This window comes from Lagenorhynchus albirostris, chromosome 10, assembly GCF_949774975.1.
Source record: "Lagenorhynchus albirostris chromosome 10, mLagAlb1.1, whole genome shotgun sequence".
Taxonomy (NCBI): domain Eukaryota; kingdom Metazoa; phylum Chordata; class Mammalia; order Artiodactyla; family Delphinidae; genus Lagenorhynchus; species Lagenorhynchus albirostris.
This window is the reverse complement of record NC_083104.1, coordinates 19515260-19538277: the sequence shown is the minus strand read 5'-3', so window position 1 is coordinate 19538277 and position 23018 is coordinate 19515260. Positions and strand designations below refer to the sequence as shown.

Genomic DNA, 23018 nt, shown 5'->3' with positions numbered 1-23018 from the left:
TTAATGCGAATTTTCTTTGGTAGGAGAACACGGCCAAAGATGTCTGCTCTTCGAGTGACTCCTTCAGTGTCCCACCCTCCATTTTCTTAGTAGGCTGGCTGATTATTCTTCTAACCACCAACTGTGCCAAAACTTTTCATTTGTAAGATGTATACAGGATTAGAGGATTAGAAAGCAACCCTGCAGGTATGATGACAACTACCCGTTAATTTACCATTTTAGAAAACGCAAAAGAAGTCTTAAAGTATGAGATATATACATATATATGGATACTTTAGAAAAAAAGGAGGGAACGATCCTTCGGTTTTGTTACTTGACAGTAATTGGAGAAGGTCCTGGAAGGCAAATCTTGCCACGTCTGCCATTCACTAATCCAGGGGGGTCAACAAACTTTTTCCGTAAAGGACCAGGTAGTAAGTATTTTAGGTTTTGTGAGCCACACGTTCTCTGTTGCAACAACCCCCCTCTGCTGTGGTAGGGAGAAAGCAGCTGTAGACCAGAGAAGAAAGGGGCATGGCCGTATTCCAACAGAATCTTTATTTCGAAGAATAGGTGGCAGGCCAGATTCGGCCTCTGCCTTAGTTCCCCGACCCACAGTATGGTCTGCAGGTTCAAGACAGTGCTTTGTACCTAGAACTTACCCAAAAAAGGTAATGGGTAATGAATGGCTGAGACAGGTTTAAAATAATTCCAGAACGCAATCTTGACAATTATCATTGTGAATCACTACATTACAGGATATCATCTTGACAATCATAACGGGGAATATCGCATACCCAGTTTATGCAGGATGCTTTCTTTCCCTCTTACAGCATATTAATGGTACAGTAAGCCTGTACATAAATGCCCATAACATATCCGTAGAATACACGGCACAAACTTTGTGTTTGTAAGACAAGTGTAAATCTAACGAAATAAATCAGCAGATCATGATCAAAACGCACGTTGCCAAGGCATTTTCACTTAGTACCTTGGCATGTTGAATTTCTATTGCGTGGAAATGGAAATATCATCACGAGGAGGGAAAAAAATGAGGCAAGTTAAGCAATATTATCACAGTATTATTTATCATACACATTAGGACCAAAAATAGTCAGGAAAGAATGAGCATTATGTCATTCTCTCCCAGTCTTTAACCTTGAAAAGGGTGCTGAGTTCTTAGAGAGGATAACAGGAGTGAATACAAGAGGCTATAAAGATGGAACGACTTCTTACCGTGCAACCTTGAAAAATTAACACAATCATTACAACAATAAAAGGCTACTTTTGCCCTGTTCTAGGATGTTACGTCTTATTTTATTAAATTTTTCCAAAACTCTTTCTTCCTTTGGCTCTGAGAGGCCCGGCTCTGCTGTTGAGAAGCAAAAGACATTTTACGCACAATTTTCCCTCCACACTAGAAAGAGGTATACTGTGCCCTTCAGTGAACATAAAATTGATATTATCATCTCTTAGTTTATATCTCACTACTTAACCTTCAGATTAAAAGTTATTGGATTTGAATGACTAAGACATCATGTCACCTTCCCTTCAATGTGGAGAGAGGGGTGTCGGGGGTGAGAGAAGGTACAGTGATAAAAACGCCGATTTCAGAACAGCTGACACTTGCCTCTCTTGACAAGCGACATGATTCTGACAATTACTTATGGTTGCGTGGATGAGAAAGGGTGTAATAAACAGTCTACTTTAGGAAACTCTGCGGAAGATGAATCTGCGTCAGGAAGTTCATTTTATTTTGGGTACAGTCTCAAAGGCACAGTCTAAAAATGGGGCTACAGAGTTAATTCAGGGAGAACCTTAGGGTTACCAACTTCACAAAATAAAAAATCCTATCGCCTCCGAAGTCAGTATTTGCACTGTCAGTTTATATAGAAGATACTGGAAAATACTCTCTCGAGAAGGATTAAAGAGAACAGAGCTTCCTTCCCTCCACCCACCTCTACGCAGGGCTCAACTTCAACTCACAAACAAGCCCTGCTCTCCCTCACCAGTTGAATCTATACCCCCTAAATAGGTCTTCCAATAGCACCAACTGTTTAATAATTACACATTGTATTTTTCCAACAAAGGAAACACAACAGGCACTCCCTTCACCTTAAAAAAACAAATTCATCTAAGAAACCTGTGTCAATATGAGACACTTTATCAAAGATCTAACTTGGTAGTTTTGTTCTCGAAGAGAGATAAGCGCATTCCCTGATCAATAGGAACACAAGCAGTTTATCAGCACTTCCCATGTGACTTTTGGAAGATATACTCATTAGTAACTGGCAGAGGCTAAAGGGAAAATATTCGATAATTTTAATCTGAATAAACACATACAATCAAAGTAGCGAGTTTGAGTGACATAGGAGGGTGTCTTTTTTTTAAACAGCCTTGAAACAAAAGCGGGACTTTTCCAAAATAAATCCACCCTTTATTTACAAATTATGTTTGTGCCTTCTTTATCATATCATAATAACCGATTAGTAACCGGTAGAAAGGAGCTTGGCTTCTCCTCCCGCTGCCCTTCTCTCTCTGTTTCACGGTGCACTGTTCTGCCCGTCATTCAGACTGGAAATCTTGAATCACCCCTCATAACTCCCACTTCTTGATGCCCCCACATCTCCTATTCCAAAAGGCAGTGTCGATTTGCCAACATGCCCTCGAAATGCTTGCTGGTGACCCAGGCCTTCCTTTCTCTTTCTGCTTCATTCATTCACAGAGGCTAAGAACTACTCTCCGCCAGGTACTGTGCTCTGTGCTGAGGAATGAATATCAGGGGATGAGAAAGGCCTATCCCTGCGCTTATGGGGCTGACAGCTGACCAAGGGCTTCCAAGGCAGGAGGAGAAATGCAGGGAACAAGGCAGGGTCAACAACACGGTACCCTCAATGACAGAAGGCCTGGGTTGGTGTCCCACTGCTAAATCCAGGACCAAGTGCAATGGCCTCAGAACTACGATTAATCTCTCCAGATCTCTTTCCTTCCAAGCCAGGCCGGGTCCAACCTTCTTTTTTACCTTCAGTCTACCACCTCTTGGATGGCCTTTCTTTTCAGCTTGGAAACCTCCCCCTGGCTTAGGAACTCAAGCCTCCCACAAACTGACCTCAGTTCAGCTTCTACTCACCTTCCCACCCCTCCAGGCTTTCTTTTCAGGCTCCAGCCAAAGAGACCCTCAAGTGATGCTCCCATACTTTCCCAGCACCTCACAAAGCAATGTGGTCCCCACATTTCATCACACATAGGCGTGACACCATAAAGACGAAATGAAAATAGGCAAACAAATGAATTAATGAATTTCAAGAAATTGCAAGCTAAGAAACAAAGTTAAGACGTGTTTTGCAGTTCATTTAGCAGCCGCCTTGAACCAAAGCTGAGGCCAGGCCAGTACGTGAAACTCTCTTCACCACATTTTCGTGTGAGAGAGGGGGGAAGAAAAAATACAGTTGTATTTCCACAAACCAAATCAAACACAGTATTCAGCACAGGGTCTCTGGAATGGTACAAGTTAACACTTCATGATTACAATAGATGTGAGTTCAAAGACCAAGTGATGAAAAGAAACTTTCTAATATGGGGTTCAGTTCCCTACATAAACTTCCTTCTCTCCTGCTTCATCCACCACTTGCATTTATATTGCTATTCTACTTTGTCATAAAAGCAGTCACCTTGTAACCCTTTTTATCAAACAATCAGTACGCTACCTAAAAGGACACTAGACTCCATCGGGCGGGCTATAGGTTTACATTACACAAACACACCAATTCTGCCTGTTCAGCACTGGTTGTCAATAAAGGCAGGCACTTGCAAAACAGCAAAGTAGGTTGCCCGCCTTCAGAGAACAGATAGGAGCCTGCCAGTTGTGCAAAACAAACTCTTTGCAATCACCCAAGCTACTCTGTCAACAAATTACCATTAAAGTCATCCCTCCTGAAAGTTCAAAAAGATTTCTGATTAGACAAGAGATAGGGAGCATTTTTTTCTTTACTATTATTCTTAGCTCACAGGTCAGGGCTGAAAATTACCTTCCCAAAGGAGCAATGCCTTGCGAGTGAAGGTACACTTCACTCACGGTGAAATGCAGCATCTGGGTTTCTAGGACTACACTCTCTTATGTACTCGACTCTTTTTTTTCTGGGCCATCTTAATTTTCAGTGGAGAGATGAATGACACACAACTGTTCAGAAATCAGAACTTGAAAGAATTTCATACAAGGCTCACATCCCGGGTTACATAAATCTTTGACAACAATATTTGGATGGAAGGCAGACCTAAACAACAGAGTAGAGAACTAAATTTAGCATTCAGGGGGAAAGATGCCTTTTCCAGAAATAGCTACAAAAGGAATTGAGAAAAAGCGCAAGTCCGTTATTGTTGTGGCTGCTTTTTCTTTATTTGTAGGAATTATCTGAATTCCTGTCTGTTCCGTTTCAATTTGTTTGATTTTCGCTAACATGTTGGTGGCATTGATTCCTACAAAATATTTTTGACCATCAATATCGTCTATAGTATTTGAACTCTACCTTGTATCCCAGAAGAGGCTATCTGAGCAGAGGAATTCCTTTAACTTTTTAAAATTTTATGATTGAAAACTATAGCTTGGTCTTTATCTATGAGTGAAGGAAGGCGCCGGCCCCTATCACAGTCCCCAGCCCCATGAGGGCACCTAATAAAGATGAATAATCTCTTCTTCTTCTGTACTTTCTTCTGAAAGCTTCCCTCTTAGGATACAAAGATGCTGAACATCTTTACCCTTCCAGTGGCGTCCAGAGACCCTCCCTTTCAGACACAGTCCCTGGCTGCTACAATGGGCATTTGAGGGGATTCCCTACAGAGTTCATAAGGAATCTTTTTCAAAGAAAAAGAGAATGGTAAGGCTGAACTGGCCACTGACACCTCATCTTTGCACCTACAGATACATACCTAATCACCTGGGCTTCCCTCTGTAAAAGCGTAAACAAGCAAAGGATGGCCACTGGAATTTAACACGGTCCCCCACAGAAAGATGGGGGAGAATGAGAAACAGGCACTGTTTTCTACAGAGGCACTTAAAACTTGACATGTTGGTAGGACATTCTCCCTGTTCTGTTCGATATCCACTAGTAACTAGTAACTTCAGCCGATGCAGGGGACACGGGTTCGTGCCCCGGTCCGGGAAGATCCCACGTGCCGCGGAGTGGCTGGGCCCGTAAGCCATGGCCACTGGGCCTGCGTGTCCAGAGCCTGTGCTCCGCAACGAAAGGGGCCGCAACGGTGAGAGGCCCGCGTATTGCAAAAAAAAAAAAAAAAAAAAAAAAACTAAAGGAAGGGATTCATTCTGCCATTTTGACAACGAAGAGAAGAATTTCTGAGTGTCTCTGGTCCTGTGTAATGACTCATCTTTTACCTCCTTCAATGGCTCATCGGCAAAATTCAACCCAGTGGATCCCCCTCCTTCTCGTGCATGATTTTGCAGAAGCTCCCTATCCTTGCTATTTCTTGTACCTCCTTAATAGTCACTGACTGTTTTCTTTCTTTTAAATTATTAACATGAAACATGTACGTCTTTGGGGCTAAAAGGTCCAACACCTTATACCACATGTCAAAGAAGCAATAATGAAGTAAACACATCACTTGTCCACACTCTCCAAATAATATATCTTTGAATTCCATATTTAGTTTATTGTTTTTAAATGTTCTTCTCACAAGACTACTTCTAAACTGCCCTTCTCACATAAAACGACAGCCACACCTCAACACTCTAGCAAGCAACGCTCTCCCTACACGGATCTGCAGACAATAAAAGTGCCAGGTGGTACCAAAAAAAAAAAAGAAAAGAAAAAAAGCCCATCATGAAATGGAATGTTGTTAAGAAATAGCTGTTTTATTTAACAGCTATTCATTTTTATTGAATAAACATTTTCTAGTATGCATTCTGTTAATTGACCTGACAGCATATGCTGTATACGGAGAAACTTCTAAACATTATGCTCTATGTAATATGCTTATCTGAAAAAGCTCTCATTTGCAGCAATATGGAAATAAAATCCTGCTTTCTAAAACTCAAGACTTTTAAAATGCATTAATCCACACAGTTTGTGAAATTGCTCTGGACATTTTAAAATCCTTTCTTTAAGAAAGAAAGAAAAAAAAAAACTTTAGTAATTGGTAATAGTATTTGTTGCTGAGTTTCATAATGGAGTAGTCCATATCCAATACAGAACTTTCACAGACCTAGAAATGGGACAGGGATAATAGGAAATAAAAAGCAGTGATGGTACTGGGTAAAGAATTATTCAATGGCTAAAAAGAAAATGTTCAGAAGCATTATCAAATTATATTATTAGAAAACTATTGTTATAAGAGTTTCATGCCCCAGATACAAGTAGAGTTGAAACATTACAGAGATAATACATTTAGTTTTGAGGAAGGAAGACAGTTTGTGAGTGTGTGGGCGGGCTCCTCCAGCTAATGGTAGCACCTCTCCTTGGCTGATGGCTTCTGAGTGATGATGGCAACTTCCAGAAAAGAATCACCAACTCCACTGCCTAGAGGGTACAAGTCAGCAAAGGTACTGGGTGGGAACTCAGGCTGACTGCCGGGCTATAGGCTCCCTGACTTAGTAGCAATTCACCTCCCAACAATCGTTACCCTTGTAGGAATACTGGCCACAGTTACCAGATCTGCTGATTTTTCAAGAGAAAATGTAAAAGCCAGATTTCTCCCATTTTTCTAAGTGGTCAACAACATAATACACCCACACCCACACACCCACACACACCCACCCACACACACCCACACACAGACACAGACACAGACACACACACAAAGTCTGTTTGGACCCGATTTAACCAACCTATAGGCCAAACCCAGCACAGAAGTCACTCACTTCACAGCGAATCTTCGTGAAAGCCCTCCATCCTGAAAGGACACTTGCTCTCATTCGTAATTATCTTTGGTAATATCGATCAAACACAGAGAGGCTTGCGTTTATGTATTTTAAATCCCAGCACTAGGTAAAAATTCTCCCTATATCGTCAATGATTGTACTGGTGCAACTGGAAAATCCTAGAACATTTCAGTTTCATACACAGCATAATTAACTCATTTTTATACCAAGTCCTTTTAAGCCAGATCTTTTTGTTCCATGGACTTCTAACATATTTTACAGTTCTAATTCTCTTCCACTGTCCTACATTAATCAAAGCTGTAACCCCTGTTGTCTTTGTACTACAGAGTCAGAATGTGCCCCTGGCGAGGAATGGGGGAAAAGTCAACAGGAATTAAATTTCAGTGCAACTGTTTACTCAACTGTGGCCTGCAGTTATTGAAATTTTATCCGTGGTTTTGTGTGACTACCGCAGTAATGAATTCAGCATGGCTGTGATTTTCTCATTGCTGGTATTCTCACTTCAAGTAAAAACCTGTAGAATAAAAATGACGAAAACAACCCACATCCATCACGCTGACATTCGGATTTCTCCGAACTGTTTAATTGTAGCAGTTTTCAGTCTGTTAGAAAACTGATGATGCGAGTCCCGTAAAACTTTTCTCAATCCTGTCGGGGTTTTTTTCTTATTTCATCTACAGATTTTCTTTCCCCCCAACAACCTGTTAAGAGCCTCATCATACACTTAGGGAAGTCACACAGCTGTCAGTATTTTATTTTAAAAGACCAAAAAGGCCTGCCAACCACAATACGTGGGGTTTTAGCCACAATGATAGACCCAACTGCTTTCTTCCTTCCCAAAACATATCCTTGGCAATTAGAAATAAAATTGTTATAAAAATATTAAAAGCACTTCGAAGTACAATCAAAAGGTATTGACCTTTATACCAATCACCCATAACAACATAATTTCCAAAGTGGTCACAGCCGAGATAAAGAGGAAAGACATGAATAACTAATTTTGCTACTGATGGTTTTCAAGGAAGATGCTGTTAATATGCATGTATACAACTTTCTTCTGTGAGGTCAACTTGTGGTTGCTGTTCGTGGGGTCAGGCTGTGTGTGTGTGTGTGTGTGTGTGTGTTTGTGTTGATGGTATAAAAGTTTTTGGCTGGCTTACGACTTTGAGATAGTGGATGATTTTCAGTTTTTCAAATAAAAATCAGAAGAAGTTTATTTTCATTTATCCAATTAACATAATCTAAATACTACTTACTCGGGGTTCATACCACATCAGTCAATAGCCCCACTTCAACCACTCCATAAAGAAACAGTTGACCGGGCTTCCCTGGTGGTGCAGTGGTTGAGAGTCCGCCTGCCGATGCAGGGGACGCGGGTTTGTGCCCTGGTCCGGGAAGATCCCACATGCCGCGGAGCGGCTGGGCCCGTGAGCCATGGCCGCTGAGCCTGCGCATCTGGAGCCTGTGCTCCGCAACGGGAGAGGCCACAACAGTGAGAGGCCCGCGTACCGCACAAAAGAAAAAAAAAAGAAAAGAAAAAGAAACAGTTGACCTTGGCTTCTGTATGGTAAGGGCACAGAAAACGGCAAACCAAATTACCAACTATTTATTCTCAAGAGAACCATAAACATCTGAGAATATCAAATGAACAAATACACACACAAACACATAGATACCTTTCTACCATATACTGATACGTTTTGTCAATAACCGCATTGGGTGGAATTTGGCCATTTGCACTAATGCAAGTGCCCAAAGTTTATACACAACATACATCACAAATCCCAGCTGATGTGATGCCCAGGAAGCAGGCACTATCGGATTTGAGCTGCCACTAAAAGAGAGATCAAACCACTTCAAGTCCTCTGCATTAAGACCTTAGCTTGTCTGTTAGTGTCTTCTTTCTCTCTGTTGTATCTTTCCCCAACAGATTCCATTGTCTCATGCTGGTTCCACCAACTTCTGATAGACTAACAATCTAATGGTTCCTTATTTGTAAAAAATTCTTAGTAAGGAGAAAATAATACATGTTTTAGAGCCTGTCAAAGGCTATATCCCTAAAACAAGGAGGCACTGCCTTGGCTTCTCTGATATAGATTCCAAGAAAATGGTTTGAGAAAAGGTTTCTGTTTTTCTTTCTCTTCCCTCAACCCCCAGCACAATTTCCGTTTCACTCGAAAGTCCAAAGATGCACCATTCTTTTTACACCTTTTTCCAAATGGCACCATTACTTTGTACTGAATAAATGAATCAAACACTAAAATGTAACAAACATCATCCGTTATCATTAACAAAAACAAACAATATTTCCTAATTACAAGAGAGGCTGGGAAAACAATGCTTATCTTCAAGCAAATGCTATTTACTTATTCGAATCTGCGTCAACACTGGCCACACAATGCCATTTTCTGGGTCACACCCTTTACCTTTTGGAAATATTTTACCAGTCACTCCCAGGTACCCACTTAAATGCCTACAAAGGATATAACAGAATGAATACATCGCAACTTACGTGCATTTTGGGGAGCCACCACTAAGAGAGCGTTTAAAACATTAACAGGATTTAGTCACATACCAACTGCCATATGTATGTAAGAAACAGTTGTAAGTGGCCCATCTCCCGAAATTCCTCCAGGTAGCAGCAAGCACTTTCTTACCCCGATGCCTATGTTATTGATGTCTTGTTATTTACCCAATTCTGCTTGGGTATTTCCATTTATTTCTATTCTCCTAAGTCACCTACTTTCCTCTCTTATAGCCCTCATTTCTCTTTTATCCTTGATCCCTTATTTTGTTTCTCTCATCATAAGGCTTAATAAGTCTATGTATTTCTTTTTTGATTCAAGCACTGGGAACCATTTCTCCAAAGATCTGTTTTATTGCAAGTAGTTAAACTTTAGGCTGACACATTAGAGGCTCAAAGGAAGTGGCCAGAGGTCCACCCAACCTCATTTTCAACCACCATTCCCCAAGACAGAGGGGGCTTCCAAGACTCTTACTTCTCAAGCCCTTGGCAGTTCCGTCTCTTAAAGCCAGTCACTGGGGCCCTGCTGTGCTAGTGGCTTCAAAGATGGTGCTTACGGTCAGAGAGCTGGTGAGCACCAGACATTCGCAGCGGTCAAACGTCAGGGTAAGCAGTAGCATCGGCACCCACTGCCCGCCACAGCCCCCGCTCCAGAGCTCAGTACCTGCTGCTGCTGCACGTGGGCCAGATCGGCCGCCCCCACGTCCACGGCCGGCGTCTCCCCGTTGGGCCGCCCTTCCCGGAGGCCGCCGCACTCTAATAAGTGGTTGCCGCCGCTTGACCCATTCTGGATGGCTGAACCGTTACTTTTCGTCTCAGTCCCAGATTCTTGCATCATGACTCAAAAACCTGGTAGAAGGATTTTGAGGAGGGAGCCGGGGAGAAAGAAAAAAGCAGCTGTTAGCACAGTTGTTGTATATTAGGAGAAGGGCCCTGCCTTCAGTGTTGCCAAAATCTGTAAACAGTTGTCATTTCCTTTCACTCACGTTACCCCTTAGAAATGGTCCAATTGCCTAGTTTTTGAATACGGAACTGTAGAGCACAGGGAACTCTATCACTATTCTCTAACAGCCTAGATGGGAAAAGAATCTGAAAAAGGACAGATGTACGTATATGGATAACTGAACCACTTTGCTGCTGTACACCTGAAACTGACACAACACTGTACATCAACAAGAGTCCAATATAAAATAAAAATTAAATTAAAAACTTGAGAAAAACAGATTCAAGTTTTGTTCTGAGAACTAGTTCTGAGAACTAGTATTGTTCTCTATATGTTATCTTTTTCCCCTTAGAAGAGAACAATTATTTTCAGGTGAACCTAGAATTTGTGGTTGAATTTCTGTGATTATATTTGTGATTATTATATATTTTTTTGCTCAAAAACTGGTAAGTCATTCTGTTCAGCGTGTAACGTTACATTTTAGTATGTGCAGGCTCTGTGTTGTGTGTTACACTCTTAGAGAAATATTCTGCAAATTCAGTCTATCAGGAGATGACGCACATTACCAATAGGCTCCCCTGAGGTAATTCGTGCTGAAAACCCTTACACTCAAAACCCAAAAAGCATTTTACTGATTCACACTCCTTGGACTCATTCAGGTATTGAAACTCTTCAAAAGTGGCCTTTCCAATAAGATAGGCCTCTTTGAGGGAGAGGAAAAAAAACTCCCCACTTTTCAGAAGCTAAACAAATTCAGACTCTTATCTTTGCCTTATGGTTAAAATTCTCCTGAGACGTCCCATTCAAAGTTAGGTGTTGCTCATACTGGATTCCTAACCTCTAGCTTGGTTTAAGGCCTGAAAGGTCTGGGCCTTCTTATGTTTGTTTTGGAGAAAATGTTGCCTAGGCAGACCAAAGAAAAGTTCTGAATCTGAAAGTACTAAACATCAAATAAAAAAAAAAAGAGATATATATAGTAGTCCCCCCCTATCCACAGGGGATACGTTCCAAGATCCCTAGTGGATGCCTACTGAATCCTATATATACTATGGTTTTTCCGATACATACATACCTAAGACAAAGTGTAATTTCTAAATTAGGCATGGTAAAAGATTAACGATAACAACTAACAAGAAAAGAGAACAATTACAACAATTACTATAATGTAAGTTATGTGAATGTGGTCTCTCTCTCTCAAAATATCTTGCTAGACATATTTAATGCCTTTTCCATCTTAAATAAGCACTTATCACGCACTATGGCCATAACTTTTGCTGCTCGAGGTATGACAGCAAAACTAGCATGAATTTCTTTTTTCTTGATTCGTTCCTCCCATAGATCTTAGCAACTTCACCATGTGATTTTTTTTCTTTTCTTATTACATTGAGAACTTTCACCTTCTCTCTCTCTCTCTCTTTTTTTTTTTTTTTTTTTTGCGGCACGCGGGCCTCTCACTGTTGTGGCCTCTCCCGTTGCGGAGCACAGGCTCCGGACGCACAGGCCCAGCGGCCATGGCTCACGGGCCCAGCCGCTCCGTGGCACGTGAGATCTTCCCGGACCGGGGCACGAACCCACGTCCCCTGAATCGGCAGGCGAACTCTCAACCACTGCGCCACCAGGGAAGCCCTCACCTTCCCTCTTAAAGGAGGCACTTTATGGCTTCTCCGTGGCACATCCAAATTGCCGGCATCACTCGTCTTGCACTTTGGGGCCATCATTAAGTAAAGCAGACGTTACTACTTTACTTAAGGTGTAATAGGTGAACACAAGCACTGTGATACTAAGACACAACCGAGATGGCGACTAAGTGACAAATGGGTGGGAAACGCTGGACGAAGGGGTGACTCCCAGCGGGTTGGAGCAGGATGGTGAGACTTCATCACGCTGAGAATGGCGTGGAATCTAAAACTTAACAACTGTTTATTTCTGGAACTTTCCATTTAATATTTTTGGATTGAGGGTAACAAACCTCAGAGAGCAAAGCTGTGGATGAGGGAGGACAACTGTAAGTCCAAGGCAAGTCGCTAGAGAATGTGGCCTTTGTGTAAACACATTTCGCACTCCTTGTTGCTCTCTGGGTACAAAACCATTATCCCAAGGAGGCAATTCAGCTCTCAGTAAAGATGCCCAATTATGACGAAAGACAATATTGGCTTATATCAATTGTGACCACCTACTGATCACCAGTGTTGTGTCAGTCCCGGGGATTTATATGTATTCTCCAGTTTAGTTCTCAGGACAATTCCTAGCCCCAGTTTCTACATGATAAAACTAAGGCTCTGTGAAACTTCTTTTATTTTGCCCAGTAAATATCATAGCCACTAGTGGTGGAACCAAGATTTGGACAAATTCAGTCTGATGTGTTTCTTAAAGTTGAGGTGAGGCGGGGGAAGGCAAACAGTGAAGATGCCAGGGTCACACTTCAAGTAGAGAGGCCAGAAAAAACAACAGTCACTAAAGGAAAATGGCAGCTCAAACGTCCAAGCTGAGAAATGCCCGTATAATTAAGACTTCAGTAAAATATGAAACACCAATCCTAGATAAAAGGGGGGGGGGAGATAAATTGGTTGGGAGATTGGGATTGACATATACACACCACTATATATAAAATACATAACTAATGAGGACCTACTGTATAGCACAGGGAACTCTACTCAGTGCTCTGTGATGGCCTACATGGGAAAAGAATGTAAAAAAGAGTGGATATATGAATATGTATAACTGATTCACTTTGCTGTACAGCAGAAACTAACACAACATTGTAAATCAACTATACAATTTTGTATTAGTAAAAACTAATTTAAAAAAGAAGGGCAGAAAACTTCTAAACAAATTGATTCAAATCATGGAAAGACATATGTACCACCAGTGTTGCAGATTTCTCCCCCCACACGTGAAATATGTGACAACAGGGAAATTTAAACACTCTGGGCATCTTTAGAGGAGGTTGCCTTCTTGCTAGGATTGGTTTTAAGTCTCTTTTCTATAAACTCGTACAAAAAACAAATGGAAAAATTAGAGCAGAAAAATTCCTATCTGTCTTTATTTCCTTTCAGTGCATAGTATTATCCAATGTAACTACAAACTTCATAAACCCAGAAGACATATCTTTTTTTAAAGTTAATCCAATACTGAACTGGATTAAGAATGGCATTTTTTGTTAACAGGTGGGAAACAAACTCAGACACAACAGCTGATTCACTCTCGTCTCTTTAGATCAGATATTTCAGTGATTATAGTCCTTAAAAAATTGTGTTCATAGTCTCACTGTCTGCAGAGTAAAGAATCTACCAAAAAACAGCTAAAACCTTCTCCGGTATGCAAGAACCAGGCAAAATGCAAGTACCTAGTTTATCACCAAAAAATAAATAAATCTGTCAAACGCAGGTACTTTTCCCCCCAACATTTCAGTTTCTCTGCCACAAACTTGCCCCTGCATATAGAAGCGAAGGAAAAGACAGTGTTTAGGGATTTAAGGAAGAGAACGGTTGTCTTAGTGGTGAGCAAGGAAACCCATTTAATTATTAGGATATGTCACAGGCATAGCTAAAGAAAAAAAGTTTTTAACCTTCCAGAAAGCCTGTCCATTACAGGGGTTTCCCACCCCACAAAGACAAAAACACTGTCCATACCTAAACTCTATACCTGCCCTCAGAATGGGATATATTTAGCCAAACAGCCTGTCCTCAGGGGGCAGAGCTACAGGTAAAATGCTGCTTTCAAACCACGTGACCATCAGGACCCCAGACCTGAAGACAGGTGTCGGTCGAAGAGTCCCCGCTCCTGTTTCCGGAGTTTGACACCATCATGGTGGGTGGAGTACGAACTATCCCCAGTGCACAATTTGATGAGAAGGGTTTGGTCCATGCAGTTCCAAAGAAGACTGCCAAGTCCTCCAGCACAAGTTTTGCAGGCATCAAGCCAAGCAGCTTGGCTTGCGAACCAGGTTTGTGCGAGTGCAGGCTTTGGGACCAAAATTGCATAAAGGATTATTTTGGTCCGAGGATGTCCTTAATTAGTCAAGTGCTAACAGTAGTATGTCAGTTGGAAGATTTAAATTTTCCCATAATCTCCCACACCAATCAGGAGAAAACAGGTTTTTTGAAAAGCACATGTGAAAAATGAGGAGTGTCGATGTCTAAGAACATTTCTAACAATATCTGGCCTGGCAGTTCTTTCTTTCTATGGAATGTTCCAAGCCATTTAATAAGCCTTTATATCTGTGTCATGCTGCACAAACTACAAAGCCCTCTTATGTGTTTTTCAAACGCAGAAGAATTCTCTGAGGGAGAAAAAGCAGGGAATGCTATTCCCATTTTACAGATAAGAAAACTAAACCGCAGCAGGTTAAGGAAGAGATACCGCCAGAATCACTCCCCATTGCAGACGTGAACTTGTCCGTTCAAAAACCGGTGAGAGAATTTCCCATTTGCAAAGTCCTGTGCTAGGTGGTGATGCAAAGTACATGGACGGAAAGAAAACAAAGTCAAAACCCAAAAAGACAACAATGAGGGTGGCAGGTAGACAAAGAAAAGCATATAAAATACAAAGCTGAAAGTGTCAGCATTCTTTAGCGAACCACTGTATTTTGTCTCTTTCTATTGAGTTTTACAATTTTAGCGTCACCTAAAGCAAGTCATGGGAGAGGCATCTGTGTTTTCTAACATAGCATGCTGGACCCTCTATTCTTCCGTGCTTGTCCCAGGCACCCCGTGTGCATAACCTCCGCTTTCCTCTGGGACACCCTAAAACCAATGAACTGCTTTGCTCGTGACAAACTGAAAACAACAAATAGCGCACAACCATCCAATGTGCCTGAATAGGAAAGACACGGCACCTGGAGGGCACGGCCATGCCACACCCACTCATAAGTCCTTTCTGGAGAAACAAAGCCCAACCTTCCTCTGACTTTCTCTATGGCTTCTCTGAAGGCGCGGGGCGTGTTTAAATCACATATGATCCATTCAACACAACCTCACAAAAGCTGATGCTACAAATCCCACAGATGTCGGAAAGCTTAAGGAAGCCAAAATGGCCCGCTTCTCGTCTTGCTTGGAAACATTACAGAGCTACTGATTTCAAAATCGATCGATTTTTGTGCTGGAGGGACTTGTAGGAAGGATAAGAACTGAGTTTAGCGTGCTTATTTATTGTCATTGCCAACAGAGCTGCTCTCTGGAAGTATTCTGGAAAAGTCATAATATCCTGGCCAATGTATTTATAGTAAATGAAAGCAATGCTTTCTTATTATGATTATTTCCTTGGTTACAGTGTTGATGCTGAAAATTTAAGGAAAATAAAGCCCTTGTTATCATGCTTGTGAAAGATTTTAAGCTAACAAAAAGTTCAGTCTCGATTCCAGGGCAGTTAATTAAGGTTGACCAAGTCAGGCAGAAGTAAATTAACTTGGCTGATCAATTATTTATATGAAGCAGAATAAATGCCCTTAAAGAACTTGGTCTGTTCATGAAAGGATGTGTAAATTAAACTAAACATAGTTTTGTAAAATATATTTCTACGTCTATGGGGAGAGGAGAAGAAAAGTTAACGGTGAAATCACTTTTTAGGAAAATGATTAGAGTGATTACACGGTCCTCCTCCACCCAAAGAAGAAAAATCCTCTTTCTCATTGTTCATCCATGTGTGAGGACACAAGGAAAACGGCATGCATTTTGAAGAGATAACAGCTCCTCTGAGGAAGGAAGAAAAAAAAAAAAAGAAGGATGGATGGAAAGGTGGAAGGAAGGAAGTGACGGAGGAAAGGAGGAAGTGGGGGAGGAAGAGGACAACTCTAAAAATGGAGAGACTGTGAATTCCTACACAAGCATCCCTCAGAGACGTTTGCAGGTTTAGTTCCAGACCACTGCCACAAAGCGAATATCGAACAAAGTGAATATTGCAATAAAGCGAGTCACAATTTTTTTTGGTTTCCCAGTGCACATAAAAGTTATGTTTCCGCTATACTGTAGTCTAATAAGTGTGCAATAGCATTATGTCTGAAAAACAAGGTACATCCCTTAATTAAAAAATACTTCATTGCTGAAAAATGCTAACCACCCTTTGAGGCTTCAGGAAGTTGTCATTTTTTGCAACAGTCATATCAAAGATCACTGATCATAGATCACGTTAACAAACATAATAATGAAAAAGTTTGAAATCTGGCAAGAATTACCAAAATGTGACACAAAGACACCAACTGAGCAAATAATGCCAGAAAACACGGGGCCGACAGACTTGTTCGACACAGGGTTGCCACAAATCTTCAATTTATAAAAAAAGAAAAAAAGAAAAATGCAGTATCTGTGAAGTGTAATAAAGCGAAGTGCAATAAAAGAAGGGTATGCCTGTATTCTGGAAACCTTGAACACGTTCTGACTCCATCATCAGTTACACTCCACACAGGGTGTGCAGACGGGTCAAGAAGGAGGGTGGGAGTCAGGCTAGCTCTTGTTCTAAAGAAGTACTCTTTGAGACTTCCCGGGAGGCACAGTGGTTAAGAATCCACCTGCCAATGCAGGGGACATGGGTTAGATCCCTGGTCCGGAAAGATCCCACATGCCACGAAGCAACTAAGCCCGTGCACCACAACTACTGAGCCTGCGCTCTAGAGCCCACAAGCCACAACTACTGAGCCTGTGCACCACAACTACTGAAGCCCACGTGCCCAGGAGCCCACGTGCTGCAAACAACTAAGCCGACACACCTAGAGCCCGTGCTCCACAACAAGAGAAGCCACTGCAATGAGAAGCCCGCGCACCGCAATGAAGAGTAGATCCCGCTCGCCGCAACTAGAGAAAGCCCACGTGCAGCAATGAAGACCCAACGCAGCCAAAAATAAAAAAAAAAGAAGTACCGCTTAAAATCCTCATGTTGCATCATGAAGTTTCAAAATCCTGATCATGTTCATGTGGTTCAGGAAAGAAGAAATAAAACCTGTCTGTATTAAGAATATAAAGCCAACATGCACTTCTGGGTCTCATCAGGTAAATGATCTGGTTCCCTTTAAATGTGCAAACGATTTACCTGGCAACATGACACACACCTAGGAGTTTCAAGGTGTAGCTAAGGGGATCACCCCCCCATCGTAGTTCAGTGGGGTGGCCTGGGAAACTAAACCACCCGGTACTCTTACTTACTCTCATTCAAGTCAGGGAATCAAGCCACAGAAAGCATCCAGACGGAAGTTAGAGCCTCTCAGTAGAAGGCTTTACATTTCCTAGAGTGAGACACATGCTTTTCAATCGTTCACCCTTTACCTGGCAAGATGCTACTGGGGCAGGTGGCAGTGAGGAGATGAAGGGCTGGTGGAGGGGATTACAAGTGAAGTGTAGCGGTTAAGGAAGCGGGCGATGGAGGGGCCTCGACTGGCCCCAAGATACTGAATGACCGTCTACAAGTGGTGGGCTCATAGCATACTCTCAAAGATAAAACAAGAAGGGGCGGAGGGGGGGAGGAAAAGAATAGGTGAAACAGAGTGACCACAGTTGATTATTTTCTCATCCAAGAGCACTTCCGCAAGCTGTCAATGAACCCTTCAGACACCACCGCCTGTCTGTCCACTGCCCCCACTGGCAGGAGTCCCATTTCATGGAAAGACCATCCGAGAGCCAAGTTCAGGAAGACAAGTCAGGGTGCTGACTGTGCTGTGAAGGCACCATCTTCCAATACCAAATTTTCATAATTATAACAGAAAGGCGTAAAATTTTCTAATGCATGGCAGTTCAAAAAGTAATCAAGGGAAGGAGCCGGAGGGCTATTTTAATATATGCAAAGCTAGTGACCCACAGTAAATGGGAAGTAAGCCACAATGAATACAAATAATGCACACAGACTGAAGTCCTGGTCTGATGAGAGACGGCTAAAATTAACACCCAATTAATTTCCGAATTGACAAACAAATGAAACCCATAAATCTACTTTCTCATTAATTTTCTCGTGGTATAATTTAAAGCAGTAATATGAGGGCAAAAACTGAGCATTATCCATCATAAATACCAAAAAGATAGCAGTGTAACACCATAAATTATGCATATTACCTGTTGTTAAAAATGATTTATGAATTATCAACTTTATCATGCACTGTAGATATCTAGATCCATCTTTTAAAAATCTGAAATTTCTTCTTAAAGAGGAAAAAGTTCAGGAGCAATGAAATGGTCAAAAGCATGTTAAAAAAAAAAAAGTGGGGGCTTCCCTGGTGGCGCAGTGGTTGAGAGTCCGCCTGCCGATGCAGGGGACACGGGTTCGTGCCCCGGTCCGGGAGGATCCCACATGTCGCGGAGCGGCTGCGCCCGTGAGCCATGGCCGCTGGGCCTGCGCGTCCGGAGCCTGTGCTCCGCAACGGGAGAGGCTGCAACAGTGAGAGGCCTGCGTAGCGCCAAAAAAAAAAGTGGCCACTTAGTTAGTCATATGGGAGGATTAGGGCCAAATTAGAATCTTCACAGATCTTAGGTTAGAAGGGATTGAGAGTATCATGGAGGTGATGGGCTGGGCCTCTCGGGGAGGAGAAGAAATAAATAAGTTCCAGGAGCACCCCTCCAAGGAGGCACTGGCATTTGTGTGTTAAAGGAGCTAGCTACGCATCCCTCTGCCCTTCAAGAACGCAGGAAATGCAGGGTTTGGTGTGAAAAAGGAATGGGTACAGGCCACAGTATGGTGGATACATCTCAGAGAGCCAGAATCTGTAACAACAGGGATTCAGTGAAAAAAGGAATCCTCAGTAGGTGAGAAGTGTGGGATGAAAATTATGTTCATTGTTAATAAGGTAATAATTGAAAACAATAATACTGCAAAAATTAATAATAATGTAGCTCTCTTACCTTTACAGCTCAAAGGAGGGGAAAGAAAAAGAAATAGGAACTAGTTTCTATTTATCAATTGAACCAGAAGCACTTTATACTTATCAATTAAATGGAAGAAAAAGCATTCAGATTAAAATGATTTCCTTCTGCACCTCTCCACCTCCATGTGTTTGATAAGAATTAAAAGTCAAAAATTCCTTTATCTCCCACTTGACTTTCAGACATGCCTTGCACAGAATAGGAATTCAATACATAATTGCTGAATTTTTAACTAAATGATTACACAACAGAAAAATCCAAGTCCAACCTCCCAATCAAATGAGATCAAGGGCTTGTAGTCACCACCTTTTATGTTGCTTCTTCTAAACTACTCTGTTTCCTGTACTTCTTGGGAATGACTAACCGTTTCACAGTTCTAAAACTCCGAAAAGAACTTGTGCCATTACATCATTTTAAGTCTTCATAGAGTAGGATTGTCCCAGTTGGAAGAGAATTAGAAGAATAGGGTGGTAACGAAATGATGTTCCTAACAAAAAGATGGTTTCCCTTTTCTACTAGCCTTTCCAGGTGAAGACAGGAGACTTCGAACTTCCAAGGAAAAGGCATTTGTCAATTTTAATTCCAGGGCAGCAAAGCTTCTCAGAGAAACTGTAGATGCCTCTGTCTCACGACCTGTTGTAAGCAAACTTTCTGAGATTCTGTACTCTATAAGACATCCATGAGTACAAACGACAAGCATCCCACTCTCTTAAAAGTTTGTATTTTTAGAACTTCGGTGACCATTGGTCTTGTTTTCCTTCTCTCTCAGTAGACAAGAGTTTAAGTGTTGTGATCATGGCAACTGTGGGCAAACTATAGAAGTTAGAAAGAAGCCGCTCTAGGAAACAGAAGTACAAAGCAGAATCCGTACCCACTCCCTGTCATATTAATCCAGACGAGCTCAAATAATTAAACAGAGACTAAAAAGGAGCCTTGCCAATCCAGGACTAGGCTGTTTGCTTTGCCACAAGGAAGCCGCTGAAGCTTAGGGTTTGACGGAGCCAGGTGTTCTGCGGAGCTTAATTAAAATGCATTTTCATAGAACAAAACAGATTTTAAGTTTGAGAACTAACAAAGCCTGTAGAACTTTAATCATTCAAACAGCTGAACTCTCAGAAAGAGTCTGGTGGAATAAAGTGACAGACAACCAGTTCAGAATATATATATTTTTCACTTCCATATTTTATATAGTTGCATATACATGGGGCTGGGTTCCTAACAGCAATTAATGACCAGCATGTTCGATGACACACTTCACGTGTCTCCCATTTCTCCTGCAGCCCCTAACTGCCATGGTGGCCAAAGTGAACAATAAGCTCACAGCATCATGGCAACTTCATGAATGCAGCCCATCAGAAGTCTGTTGCTTGCATTTCTCCATTGCGTGAAAGGGACAATTATTTAATTTTATCCTTGAAAAACTCCAATATGAATGTATGCATTTCTCCTCCCTCCCCAAAGTCCCTCTTAACAGAGAGATTAGCAGGCTTTTACTGATATGAAAGACCACCATTTGTGGAAGGTCATGACCCCCCCAGCCTCCAGCCTCCCCCCAGTCTGTGGTGTATCCTTGTAATTTACAGCAAAGGCTAGCAAGCCCTGCCCAGTGTTGAAACACAAGGCAAAGTCAGAAACAGCAACAAACAATAATTTAAAAAACAGAAAACAAAGATGATGTGAGCTGAGTTTGCTCTGTTGTTTGCAAAACATGACAAAAGACAGGCTCCTGTTGGCTTTTATCTAATGTGCTTGCCTGTGTCCAAGAGTCTGTCTCTCTCTCTCTCTCTCTCACACACACACGCACATGCACACACGCACACGCGCACATGCACACACGCACACGCACACGCACACACCCTCCAAGCCGAATAAAGAGATACAAGGTCTGTTTTACTTAACTAGAAAGGATACAATGCCTAAGTGCATTTTAAAATGAGACAGGTAAGTGTAACAGGTTAAGAATCAAAATACTAGCTTTTTAAAATATAGCCCTGCATATTAATTGCATGTTTTCCTCTCAGGACGTCTCTGTATCACAGAGGAATTGCTCAGAACATATTAAACTAAAAGTTTATCTTCCTTTTTCAAACTTGATAGAGTACATGCACCACAGACGGTCCATAGAGAGCCCACAGGACAACACACAACACACACCAAATGCAAAATCCAAGGATTGTACCTTTCGGAGGTGATTGCCTTGTTCATAGCACTAGACTTTTTCTCCTAGACCTTTTAAGTCCTTGTTTGTTCCACAAAGAGTTTTCTAGCCATCTGATGTTCTATTACTGAGCTACTGGCCTTTCAGGAGAGCTCTCTCCCTTCTGAAAAAAGCAAACAACTGCATAGATATCATTACACTAAGGAAATCTCTTAGAAAAACCAAACAACTCGCTAATCTCTCCAGCCCCTTCATCTAAGCAAAAGATAAGAAAAGCAAACCTAAGTCTGTTTCAACCACATTCCAGGGACAAGTTCCTCTTTTCCTTTCTTTATCGAAATTCTAGCATTTAAATTTTTTTGTTGTTTTTTTTCGTGTGTGTGTGTGTGTGTGTGTGTGCGCGCGCGCGCGTGCGTGTGTTTTTAAAAAACAGACCTTGCAGGATAAACTGCTGCTCACACCCGCAAACAAAGCAATATTTGTTTAATAACGATTGCTGCCATGGGTACAGTAAACAAGGGGCCCAGCACTTGTGTTTATGAACAAACACATCATCTTACAAGAGCAATTTAACATTAACCAGGTGGAATAATCAACAGATTTCATAGGTGACACCAGGGGCAGGACTAATGTAAACAGAACTGGGGAGGAGAGTGGGGCTACTCTTAGGGAATCAAGGTCGAGGTAAATGCATTACAGAGTAAACAGCTGCAAAGAAGGCAAGATAAACAAACAGTCATTCTTCTGACATTTAGAGAGGCAGAAAGGTTGTACGTTACATAGATCAGCTGCTGACCACCATGAAATCAAACCAGTTGGAGACCAGGCCTGCTTGTTTGCACAATGCCATGTTTGCTTATAAACAACAATTTGCCGTTACCAACCTCGCATTACTCATCATCACATAAGCCAGAGCGAATCAAGTGAAATCCGGTTAACTCTTTACTGGTCACGTTACTTGGCAATCCAAAAAAAGCATGGCCCCCTTTAAGAAAAAGAGGTTCCCCCCCACACCGGCCCCAAATGAAACAGAGTTCGGTCAAATGCCCTTTTATTTCCTGGCTTGTAGGTAAAAATAAAGCATCTACACGGTTTCAACTACTATAGGTTGCATCTGGTAACAGCTTTAAAAGACTGTAATATTTTCATGCTTGAGTAACCATGCATTCATTTCCTGGGCTCATCTCCTTTTATCAATGAAATATATGGGTCAAACACGGATTCAGATCTGCAATGTTTTATCTAGAAGGAAAACCCTGATGTTCCTTTCTCCCCAAGTTTCTTGATCCAAGATACCCTCAAGCACACAGTATCCACAAACAGATCTGTAGCATTCTCCAACACCCTGCAAAAACCAAACTACACCTGGTGATGATTTTGCCCTTAAAAAAGATTACATAAATAAATTAATCAGTTGATGTTACGTATGAGGATTCAGCAGTTCATGCTGTCGGCTTATCAAAGAAATCTTAAGTCTTCAAAGCCAAGAGTAAACAAGCTTACTCCATCCAGTAACAAAGTGTCACAAAGAAATGTTCCACCTTCAAAAATTTGTTTCATGTGTACTAACATGTAAAACAGTATGCTGTATATCATAAGAAAGTTACCATACTCTATCGGAGAGACTATATTTAGGTATACAATTTGCAATTAAAACATTAGTTTGGGAATCTATTTTACAG

General features: G+C 41.6%; 1 protein-coding gene across 5 annotated transcripts in view; it reads right to left on the bottom strand.

Annotated features, from left to right (window-relative positions):
• FOXP1 (forkhead box P1) overlaps nucleotides 1–23018 on the bottom strand; it is a 597798-nt gene that overhangs the window by 220710 nt on the left and 354070 nt on the right. For all 5 annotated transcript variants that reach the window (XM_060161351.1, XM_060161347.1, XM_060161349.1 and 2 more), the window contains one exon: nucleotides 10060–10244. In XM_060161351.1, coding sequence (XP_060017334.1) covers nucleotides 10060–10233 — 174 coding nt within the window. In that variant the 5' untranslated portion in view covers nucleotides 10234–10244. The remainder of the gene's footprint in view (nucleotides 1–10059; nucleotides 10245–23018) is intronic.